The following is a 12,002-nucleotide window of genomic DNA, read 5'->3' as shown; positions in this document are numbered from 1 at the left end:
ATTGCCGCACAATAAATCTGGGAAATGCAAAAAATGTAAATATGCACGCTTTCTTAATTAATAAAAAAAAACTACGTTTTAACAAAAGTGAAACCAATCATTTTTAAACACTTTTTATTTCACATTTATTCCTATTATCAGTTTTCCTAACTATTCAGGTATCTTACATGCAAACAAAAATAACTTTGTGAGTTTCAAACATCAAAAGGTGCATCCTAACCGTACAACAGTGTGAAAGGTGCAGTTGTGTGCAAAGCATTAGGACAAAGCCATTACATTAACACTGATGATGCATAATTTATACTACACATCTTAAACATGGGATAAGAGTCTTACACAGCATTATGACTACGCACCTCAATTTAGTTACCTTAAGGGCAACCTCACAGTATCTAGTAGTCGACAGAATCTGCTACAGTGCTCTAGCTTTGAATAATACAAAGGCAAGGGGACATCGGGAACAAGGAGATGTCTTAAAAATACTAGAAGCACAGGATGCTGTGCTGATATATCTTGTACTCTACACTGGACAAAGAGTAATCTTCCTCTGTTAGCTCTAGGCGGTAACGCGCCCTCCAAGCTGTTTCGGTAAGGAGCACACAAACAAGATCACACAGTGACAAATGTGGAAGACGAGGGAGAGTCTCTGCTCACAGATCATGAAGAACCTCAAGCACAGTGGCAATGGACCAGGCCTGAGTTTCACAGCTGAAGGGGCAATACTGGCCATTCTCATTAGTAAGCTCTGGCAGACCCTTCCAGGGTGACCTGAGAAAAAAAAACATGAAAGATCTTCGATATTCCAGATGCTAATGACATGTTACTGCAGTGGAGATGGGAACTATAAGGAACTTTGATTCACTAAAAAGAACCGAATGATAAGAGTCATTCTTTCGGGAGGTTGTGCTGTTTGCTTTGCAGTGTAGATTTAATAGAAACAGCTCATACTGTAAGAGTCATTCTGATTCAACACTCAAAAAATAAAAAAATAATAATGAAACGGGGCTGTTGTTGGCCCAAAGCATGTAAATTTAGTTGAAACTAAATAATGCAGTTATGTATGTACATTAAAAGTGAAACGATTGTGTTGAGAAAAATTGGAAAAGTTAGTTGTTGTATTTACACAGCTATCTTCAGTTGGGTGAATGAAACAGTTATGTTGCTTCTGTAATACTGCACACTGCTCGACAGGTGGCAATAAATTTGCCATTTGCAAATCATTTCTAGTTCCCAGCATGCTTTGCATAGGACTTGATAGGGACTTATGTGTTTTTATTCAAAAATAATATTCAGGATAGTGTTATTGTTTAATGTTTTGTTATGTTGCGATTTAAAAAAGTTGTCTGAGTTTTGGGGGTTACCATTACAGTGATGAGTGGAGTTTGAAGTTGAGGAAAGGCTTCAGCTTGAGTTTGCTTACTATGCAATCAAAACATAGAGGGATACATGGTAATTTTAGGAACCTCATTGTTTAGCGTGTAGGTCAAGACTACATAAAATTAAACTTAAGGCATAAATAATTGAATAAATAATAAAAATCATAATTTTTTCTTTGGTTGAGAGTGAGAATCTTGATTTTATGATAAAGTTCAATAATTTTGGGTGAAAGTAGATGTTTTAACTTGATTCAACTAATTAGCACAGAAGGGATGGGCGATACCACTTATTTTCTTTTCAATCCGATACCAAGTACTTTTATGCCAATATCGCCGATATCGATACCAATACCTCTATTGAATTGAATTTGTATGAATTTTTTGGATAAAATTAGTAACTTTATTATTACTTAAAAATGTTTTTTATATTTATGGGCCTAAACAGAAAATTATAAAGCTGCTTTGTTTACCCTTTAAAAATGTGTTAGTGTAAGCCACATATAAAACCTTAAAATTAACTATAGATATTATGATATGGTTACCATATGTTAACCAAGTTAATGCTGTAGTTAATGCTGTAGTAAAACTATGGTTAATTGTATCAAAACCTTGGTTACTGCCAAAAAGAAAGAAAAAACATGGTTACTACAGTCGTGGTTAATACAATATTACTACAGTAAATCCATGGTATGTTTTCATAAGGGTATCATTTATTAACGAGGATTACATATCATTATCAATGTTTTAACAACTCTGAATTTAAATAAACCTGTAAAAATTGTCACACAAGCCCATTATAATACATGTCATGTCTAGGTTTGTCATTACTTAGTGTGAATAACTCCAGATGCTGTTTTTCTGTCATTACCTCAGGATTACTGCTCTCTCTTTGAACGAGCGCTATGACTGAAAGGGTGAGTGCTGTCTGACTGCTAGTGTATTTTAGCATTTCTGGAAGAAAAAATAGTTCCAGTCATATGCATAAATTCGCTAATATAATTATTTTTTTCCACTTCGAAGCTTATGAGATGCATTAATATTCATGTAATCTAAATAATAAGATCACTTGTTAAAAATAAATACATTCAGAATCAATATTTTTATGTGAGGATCGATATCCCCAATTTGGAATGCCCAATTCCAACTATTTAGTAGGTCCTCGTGGTGGCGCGGTTACTCACCTCAATCCAGGTGGCAGAGGACAAGTCTCAGTTGCCTCCACTTCTGAGACTGTCAATCCGCGCATCTTATCACGTGGCTTGCTGTGCATGACACCGCGGAGACTCCCAGAATGTGGAGGCTCATGCTGTCCTCCGCAATCCACGCACAACTTACCACATGCCACATTGAGAGCGAAAACCACTACTTGTGACCATGAGGAGGTTACCCCATGTGACTCTACCCTCCCTAGCAACTGGGCCAATTTGGTTGCTTAGGAGACCTGGCTGGAGTCACTCAGCACACCCTTGATTCGAACTTGCAACTCCAGGGGTGGCAGTCAGCGTCAATACTCACTGAGCTACCCAGGCTCCCAACATTTCATTTTTTTGAGTGAAGAATCTGACTACAGTACACAAGTCGTGCTGTATGATTCGCACTGCTGATTTACGCAACCTGGGGCTGGATGCATAAAACTGTTTTAGACTAGTGTGGAGAGCGGGGTGGGCCGAGCAGCGAATGTGCGGAGCGAGGCCTGGATGGACACCTGCAACGGATTATCTCGCCCAGCTGTGGGTGATTACAGTGTTAACGGGCGAGAGATAAAGCCACGATGAGAGCTACAGTCGGGGAGAGACCCAGAGAGAGAGAGAGCTACAACGAAGCTGTGTGTGTCTAGGGAGCTGAAAAGCACCCCGTTGATGTGTGTTCGTGCTGCTGAAAAGCAGCGGTGTTGAATGTTTTGTTACACTGAAAAGTGCTGATAATAAAGAGTCTGATGTTGGATGTTTGCTTGGCTCCCGCTTCCTTCAGAGAGTCAAAGAGCTTCCTTACACTGGTGTCGAAACCCGGGATAAAATTGGAGGAAGATCACGCTGTCCTGGAGTCCTCGCTGCTGGCTCAAAAACGTGGTGCTAAGGACACACAATCTGGTGAGAGAAAACGGGTTCGTCAGCAGGCTATCGAAAGGGACGGCTGAGCGAGACCAGTGCCATCGCCTGGCATCGCGGATGGAGGTGGAACAGCTGGCTGAGGACCGAGTGGGCGGCGTGTCTGGGAGTCGACAAGTGTTTTTTTTCCAACGGTGCTGTTCTAGACTCTGGCAAACCCGCTGCAGGATGGTCTTCTTCAAGTCGCTGTAGACCAGGAGACTAGCCATCGGCAATTGTTGAGCTGCGAGTTGGGCTTCCCCAGACAACAAAGGGATGAGCTGGGCCACCCACTGAGCACGCGGCCATCCCCAGATCTCAGTGGTTTGCTCGAATATGTCGAGGAAGGCTTCTGGGTCATCTTCCGTCCCCATCTTCATGAGTGAGGGCGGGGGCATGGGGCTGCTGTTGACCAGGGTCGCGACCGGGGCTTTCTCCTGGCTGAGGAGGCTCAAGATCGCCTGCCGGTCCTCTGCTTGAGCTCTGAGGATCTCATGGAAGTGGCGATCTTGGTCCTGACGAAGATCAAGCAGGGCCTGTTGGTGGGAGTGGTGCAGGCCGGCAAGGGACTTGAGGAATTCAGCAAATGGCGAGGACTCCATCAGGCGTACTTTCTTCAGTTCAATCCCGGGTTTCGGCACCAGTGTAAGGAAGTTTTTTGACTCTCTGAAGGAAGTGGGAGCCGTGCAAACATCCAATATCAGACTCTTTATTGTCAGCACTTTTCAGTATAACAAAACATTCAAAACCGCTGCTTTTCAGCAGCACGAACACACATCAACGGGGTACTTTTCAGCTCCCCAGACACACACAGCTTCGCTGTAGCTCTCTCTGGGTCTCTCCCCGACTGCAGCTCTCATTGCGGCTTTATCTCTTGTCCGTTAATGCTGTAATCATCCACAGCTGGGCGAGATAATCTGTTGCAGGTATCCGTCCTGGCCTCGCTCCGCACAGTCGCCGCTCGGCCCTCCCCGCTCTCCACAACTAGTCTTACTAATTAGTCATCTAAATTGTTGGTCTTTATGTTTTCAGTCAGTTGCATAAAAACTTAGATCAGTCTAATTTAAGACCAAAATGTAAGACAGCACACCCCTAGGCTAACTTTTGCTTACATTCCATGTTGCCATGGAAAACAACTGTCAACTGAGTCAGTGGGGGCTTCAGTTGAGGGCTGAAAGGGGCTTGAGCTGAGACTTTGAAGAAGACTTTGACTTCAACGATGGTAACAAAATGTCATGTGTTTTTTATTATTTGGGTTAAAATCACTAAATTTGTTCATTAGAATTAATTTTGAAGCACTGTAGTCCTCTAATAAGCAAATATTTTCAGCGAATGAAAACTGTATTGAGCATCCACTGTCAGCCTTTCTTTTTTTTTTTTAAAGCTGTTCAGTGTCTTAATTTTCCCACAATGCAATGCAAATTAGACTGTCTTACTAAAGACAACTGTGAGCTTGTTTCATGAAACAGGCTTTCTATGGCGTCTTTAGCTAGTCAAACTAATTGTTAGATGCAGTCTTAAGTTAATGGCTGTGTTTGTGCAACAGGCCCCTGGTCTCATAGTGAAAACGTGACTCTATATACATTTTTGAAGAACTTGTTAAACATGTCTCCAGGTACAATTCCCTGCAGTTTCCAGGTGAAATGAACACTAGAGGCGCTACAACAACTGTGTGTTTAATTCACTTTCACACAAATCATGACTTTAATGGCTGATAATACATTTTATAAATTTATAGACTTTATAAATACTTATTTTTCTCTCTATTACTCAGCTATTTTATGATATCGACACACTTTTACTCTAACACATCTTTTGAAAAATGATAAATTTTAATGTATGTATTTCAGACCCACCTACATCTATACACTTATTCCAACACAATTAGCTTGTGTGGTAGCTTACCTGATAGGGCGTTGGACTTTGAGTCGGGGAACTACGGTTCAAGTCCAGCCATGAACTCAAGCTGACATGTGACATTACAGAGTCATAGAAGCGGCATTAAAATGATGTGGTTGATTCAGATAATGTGATTTCTCATTTTGCTTCTACTTTTTAAAACACTAATGGTTAGGTTTAGGCATTGATAATGTAAGGTCTTTTTTAATGTCTCATTTATATTTTAAAACATCCTTTGGTTAGGATCAGGCAAAAGTTTAAGGTTAGGGAGGTATGTTTTAAAAACATCCATCTAAAATTCACCTTAAAACCTGGTCTGAATATGACACCATTTTACTCGCTTTTGGCACCCCTGGCTGGACATTTCACTGGCAACCTGCAGCCAAACGTGTTATACAGCACGTACATTTTGAATTCCAAAAATGTTGTCATGTTCACGTAAATTTCATGAGATCAGGCTAGATTTACAGCAGTAGCGGTGTTGCAGTGCCTCTGGGGTGGTAGTGCAGGAAACACTGTTAGAACGGTCACTGGCGTAACTAGAAACATATAGGCCCCAGTACAAAAAAACAAAACAAAATAAATTTGATATTTACTGAAATTCTTAAGGAAATTTCACAAATGCTATTTATTCTGAAAGGCTGCATTTTACTAAATAAAGCTAAATTTTAAACCACCAATCTAGTGGGCATAGGCACTTTTTACTTTAGGAACAGGTTGATTTACTGTCAGTTTCTTCATCACACTTTTAGAGTTTCTCTAACAAAATGACAGGTCACCTCATGTTTACCTGACATCACAGACATCGTTTGGTTGATTCAGCTGAACTTTCATGCTGGAAATGCCCAATGCAGGAAATAGTCTCACTGTTGCTTCATGCTCTTTCTCAGCACAATTCTTTCGACTACTTTCTACTATCATTAAATATATTATGTATTTGACAGTGTCAATGCATTGGCACTCGGCTGCTGTTTACTCATATAATGCAGGGGAGAAATGACAGTTTCTCTATAAGGGGGAAACATGTACCTCGGGCTGCAAAAAAAAAAAAAAAAAAAGCAGCGGTACGCAAAAGCTTGGGTTGACACTCCGTTCGGACTGAGATATTTCTTCAGATGCACACACTGGCTCAGTAAGATTTTCAAAAAATTCCCAATGGTATCACACCAAAAATGCAGAATCATTAGATAACATAGATTAAAATGAGTAATTTCTAATAGGATATTTTAATGAGTTTTAGGGTAAGATTTTAAACTTAGACTTAGAAGTGGTCACTATGGATGAGATGCAATCATGAGATTATAATGTATAATGTATGAGAGTATAATACTGCTATTAATACGAAGCAGCTCTGTGGTATATAATATGGTAGTGAAACATTTGGTTAAACTGATTAATGACATAGCTCTATCTACCGCAGGTGGGTACTTTCAAGGTTACTTAAAAAATAAATATACAGACTATTTAAATTTTGAGATGATCTGTATCAGTCGATAGCCATTCCTGTTTGTCCAACAGACATGAAGTTATCTGAAGTAAACAGAAGTATATCTAAATATTCATTATTTTGAAATACTTTTAGTAAATGCAGAGTAAATACTGGGTAAAATATATATATATTTTTTTACAAAGTTGTGTCTCATTTGTTAACATTAATAATTGTATTACATAAATATATTTATATAACACAATTATATCTGTATTATATCGGCTGCGGCATCTGCCGATACAGATGATCACACGTTTATGAGGCCAATAATTTCTCAAGCAAAGTTTACCTTTCCATGTGGACATAATGGCGAGAGAGAACATTCTTCACTAAATACACCGTTCTCTCGTAAATGTCTTTGTCAAGCTTCTTTGCAAAATAGATCTTGGCACGGAGGAAGTAACCGATAGGCCAGAGCCACTCCTGAAGACAGTAAACAAAGAAAACGTTAAGAAATCCTTAAAACTGTAAAGTTAAATTGAGCTGATGAAGCACTGAATATGGATCTTACAGGGCCTTGGTGGTAGTTGAAGCCTCTAGCGAGGTTATAGTTGTCACTGTCGAGGGAATTGTCATAATCTCCACAGTATATCATGTCACTGTCCAAATAATCAGATGATCAGGGAGTCACATACTGTACAGAAGATCATGAACAATACCACAGACATTCATGTTAGGTAGGAGAAAAAGGATTCTCACTCTGGGTCCAACGTCTTCATGCCAAGAGGACCAAGCAGTTTCTCTTCTGCAATGTTCAGAGCTTCCCATGCTTTCTCCACAGTAAACAACTCTGGAGCCTAAGGAAGGGAAACCACTGGACATTCACTAGCTGCTATTGTCATTTACAGTGGCTGACACATTTATCCAAAGCAACTTAACACTTAAGACGTTGCAAAATCAGTGCGTTTTCAAGCAAAAAACAAAATAGGGTAGACGTTGCCTTAGAAAGAGTCCTTACCACCACCATGGTAATAGTAAAGTTGGGTCTGAGCTGGTAGTCACACCATGGGCTGGAGGCTCCATAGCTGTCTTTATAAATGCCCCGCTTATGGACAAGCTCAGGATGCTTCTCACTGGGGTCATTTGGGTCACCAGACACATAGAACATCTTCTCAAAGTTCTTTTGGATGTTTCTGTCCCAATCTTCATAGGACACAGAGAGCGGCTGGCCTGCAGGTATGATTAAAACAGGAAGTTAGTAACTCTGTAGTGCTGGAACACTAGGGAGAGAATGCAAGGGGTCATAAATATTAGCTGTGGCCCAATACTGATTGAGCTGCCTTGCTGTCTACTTCCTACATAGGCTGCTGTCTTATTAGGCAGCATCCTAATTGAAATGGAATCTCAGTGACAGATTTGAAATGCCTACATGGGTACAGCATATCTTGCGTGGCTCGACACTCACAGCTGATTCCAATAGGTAAAGCGATAAGTAGGGTTGGGAGGGTTACTTTTTAAATGTAACCCATTACAAATACTGATTACTTAGTCAAATGTAATCAGTAACGTTACCTTGATATGAAAATAATGTAATCAGATTGCTTGTTTGATTACCTCAAGATCACATTTGTGAATAAAGTCAAGAGAAAAGCAATATGTCCTTGATGACTTTTAATCATACCTTCTTAATGCAAACAAACCGTGTTTGAATAATGTTATGAGTGAAGTAGCTATTATTATATAAAAGAAAAAAGCATGAAAAACAGGGACAGCGCCTCCTTAATAGGAAAACAGAATATGTTTAAATGTAGAACAATGCTGCATTTTTTACCAAATCGGGTGAGTCCTCTATTTGTTACAGAAAATAGTTTATTTTCTCATCAAGTAAATACAGTTAGAACAGATGCACTGAATTATGTCTTGGTTAACATGAAAAAATCTGAAAGGATATACCTCAGATTCAAAAACGCTACAAAGTTGAATTCTGCCATGTATTGCGGTTAGCATGTAGACTAATTAGCACTAACCATTCATTACCTTCCGACTGCAATATGTAGATCACATGCAATCTTCATCATCATCATTATTATTATTAATGCCTCCAGTGCCTGTCATCTTGTTTTAAAGAATAGACCAAAATAGATTGAAACCTTTTAATGTGTCTTGATTTACTTATCCCTACTTTCTATGAGTTTTAAAATGTTACATTTGCCAGTATTTCTCCCTCACCCATACTTTTGAACTGTTCATAACAATACATTTATAATAAGTTTCAAAATCAGATAAATGATCCATTGCACTTTTCCCCTAAGAACTTAATAACATTTTCAATTCATTTGGTATTCATGTGTACAATCTGGATTTTTTTTTAACAAAGAAAAAAAGAAATGCTGTCCTAATTACAGTTGTCATTACAACATGAAAGCATTTCAGAGAACAATTTTTCAACAGAAGTTAAGATGGAAATGTGAAGACACTAAAGTTTCGACAGTACGCGTCCCGTATATCAGAATACTGGCTGTTCTCCGGGGGGAGTGGTTGCTTCTATTCCTGCTCCAGCAAAAATGATCGAAAGACAGTCGGACGGCGAAATTAGGGAACACATACGACTATATTTTAGCTATCCTTGCCAACGTGATTTTCGTGTGGGCCTTACCTATAAATGGTTCTTTAAATTATATGTCGGGTCCTTGAAAAATCACTGCATCTTCACAGCTGGAAGGTAAATTGCAACTGTACTGTAATTTTGTTTCCCTTTTCTCTAGTGAAGAGACAAGAATGTCGAAATTTCCACAATAATTATAATAGTCCTCCAGTGGCCATTGCGATAAAACAGCACTTTTAAAGGTTTGACCACGTTTGCCTGGAGAGCACAGTGTTGATGTGAGACAGATGTTATTTGTGCAAGCGACAGTAAGTGGCGCCAGATTTATGTGAGTCATGAGAGAATCAGAAGAGATCTTGAGCGCGCATCTGATCATATCTGTACCACTATAAAGCAATCTTTTGATTATTTTTTTATATATTGAAAATTGTAATCCTGCTAGTAATCCCAATTTTTACCAAATGTATCTGTAATCTGAATACGTTGAGTTTTCATGTAACTGTAACGGATTACAGTTACACATTTTTGTATTCTGATTATGTAACGCCGTTACATGTATTCCGTTACTCCCCAAACCTGCCGATAAGCACAAACAATACATGGCACACAAAAATGTTTGGGTGAAATGTTAATTTTTTAATAAAATGGAACTATTTTTATTGATACTTTTCAGTATTGAATGAAACATACTGTACATAATTGCAGTTGGCAATTCTCTCAAACTGTCTGCCATCTTGAAAGAATTTTTAATTGAAAGTCTCCTCAGCAAAAGGGTTGGTGCTGGCCGCTGCTGCGGAAATAACAAAAATACCCCTTAACTTTTCCATCATTACTTTGGTTAACAAGATTAACACAGAATATGACGGTTTGACAGCACTTAACAGCACCCCCACTTCCCATGGCTATGGGTGGAAAAGCGCTTCATTTTCTTAAGCCCGACCAAACTCAATGCAAGTATGTGAACTCAGAGGCTTCCAGCTAATCAAGCTCAAAATCATGCATTGTTGCGTTCCAAAATGTGTCAGACCACAATTCATAATACAACACATTCTCAAGTTGCCACAAGGGGCGCTATAGTTGACATTAGTGTAAACTGTCCACTTATACTGTGAATTTTCTCTTTTAGTCAACTACTGTAATGGCGAAACGACCGTTTGAAGTGAATTACAGTAAAAAGAAAAATATTAATAGCAGTTTACCTGAATTATAACACATCCACTTTAATGGCCCAGAGTTTTGAAGGCAACTCTGTTGCCCCCTGGAGTACTGAGGTTTGATACCACCACAGTAATGCAAGGACCTTGTGTTGGTAATACATTGGTCAAGCGCTCGCATCAGCGGGAGCGTACTAGCGTGAAGTATGTATCTGGCCTTACTATGCAGTCAAGGAAGGCAGCTCAGTAGGTATTGGAACAGAGCTTTGGGTGTTTGTACGGATATGAGGGCAATCTGAGCTCACCGTCTCTCTGAATGGTTATGGTATTGTAAGGAAAGAGCCCTTGTTTGTTTAACTCCACCAGCCAGCGTAATGTAGACTTGCAAAGACCCACTATTTCCACTGCTGAGCCATCTCTGCATTAGCAACAAAAGAATCATATGGAATGATCACAACAGAGAGAGAGAGAGAGAGAGAGAGAGAGAGAGAGAGAGTGTAAGCGTGCAAGAGAGAGAAATTATTCACTTATATATAGTCTCATAAATAGAATATATTTGGCTTTAAGAGGTTTCAGGGCATACCTGGGTGTAGCCGGCATGCCTTTGTTGCGGGCTCTCTCACTCTCTCCCATTTTGTCCATCCAGGTTCCACAGTTGAACCGATTTCCACCATAAACAAAGCCGGTGTCGGGGTTCACCTTGGCCACAATATTAAAGCCTGAGAGAGTTTAGAACACAACAGGTTATTCTCAAAGGAACATTAGAGTGTGCATTCCAAAAGAAAGGAAAAAAATACTTGTGTCAATGGCATTACCTTCATCTCTCATGTTGCGGTCAATCTGTGGTCCAGCGTTCCTCTCTCTGAACTCCATACCCTGCATGTGGCGCTCCATGGCCTCATGTATTACCTCATACAACAGCTGCTCCTGTGACAAAACCAAAACAGCACATTTAATGGATTACATCTGAGTAAAAGTGAAGCAACTGATCTTTATAAAAATGCATTCTATTGAATCAAAAATCAAGAAAAAAAAAATATTATATATTATATTATATATATATATATATATATATATATATATATATATATATATATATATATACACACATACATACATACACACACACACTCACACAAACACACAGTATATAGATACTGTATATCAGACACAAATTAATCAGCTCAGAAGACTCACTCGCTAACTCAACAGCAAATTACCACATCTGACTCAAAATGAGCCTGTAACCTGCTGTCCAATTTGATAAGAATCACTTGATTAGTGTTGTTCTTTTTAATGAATCAACTGACTGATTGAATAAATAGCAAATTTGTCTCAATTGAAAACATCATGGACTGAATCAACCACAACTGAATCAGCTCGGATGACTCACTCACTCACTGAACAGCAAATTACCACGACCGACTCAAAATGAACCGAGAACTGTTATAG

General features: G+C 39.1%; 1 protein-coding gene across 4 annotated transcripts in view; it reads right to left on the bottom strand.

The window, feature by feature from the left end:
• Window positions 1-97: 97 nt before the first annotated feature.
• The window catches only part of LOC127440386 (glycogen debranching enzyme-like), a 39,343-nt gene continuing 27,438 nt past the window's right edge, over window positions 98-12,002 (bottom strand). For all 4 annotated transcript variants that reach the window (XM_051696913.1, XM_051696914.1, XM_051696912.1 and 1 more), the window contains 8 exons: window positions 11,366-11,477; window positions 11,134-11,269; window positions 10,856-10,968; window positions 7,810-8,021; window positions 7,551-7,648; window positions 7,363-7,450; window positions 7,141-7,274; window positions 98-768 (listed from right to left, as the gene is read on the bottom strand). In XM_051696913.1, coding sequence (XP_051552873.1) covers window positions 651-768; window positions 7,141-7,274; window positions 7,363-7,450; window positions 7,551-7,648; window positions 7,810-8,021; window positions 10,856-10,968; window positions 11,134-11,269; window positions 11,366-11,477 — 1,011 coding nt within the window. In that variant the 3' untranslated portion in view covers window positions 98-650. The remainder of the gene's footprint in view (window positions 769-7,140; window positions 7,275-7,362; window positions 7,451-7,550; window positions 7,649-7,809; window positions 8,022-10,855; window positions 10,969-11,133; window positions 11,270-11,365; window positions 11,478-12,002) is intronic.

The sequence above is a fragment of the Myxocyprinus asiaticus genome, chromosome 5, assembly GCF_019703515.2.
Source record: "Myxocyprinus asiaticus isolate MX2 ecotype Aquarium Trade chromosome 5, UBuf_Myxa_2, whole genome shotgun sequence".
Lineage (NCBI taxonomy): Eukaryota > Metazoa > Chordata > Actinopteri > Cypriniformes > Catostomidae > Myxocyprinus > Myxocyprinus asiaticus.
The sequence above is the reverse complement of the archived record's forward strand: the minus strand, read 5'-3'. Positions and strand labels throughout refer to the sequence as shown.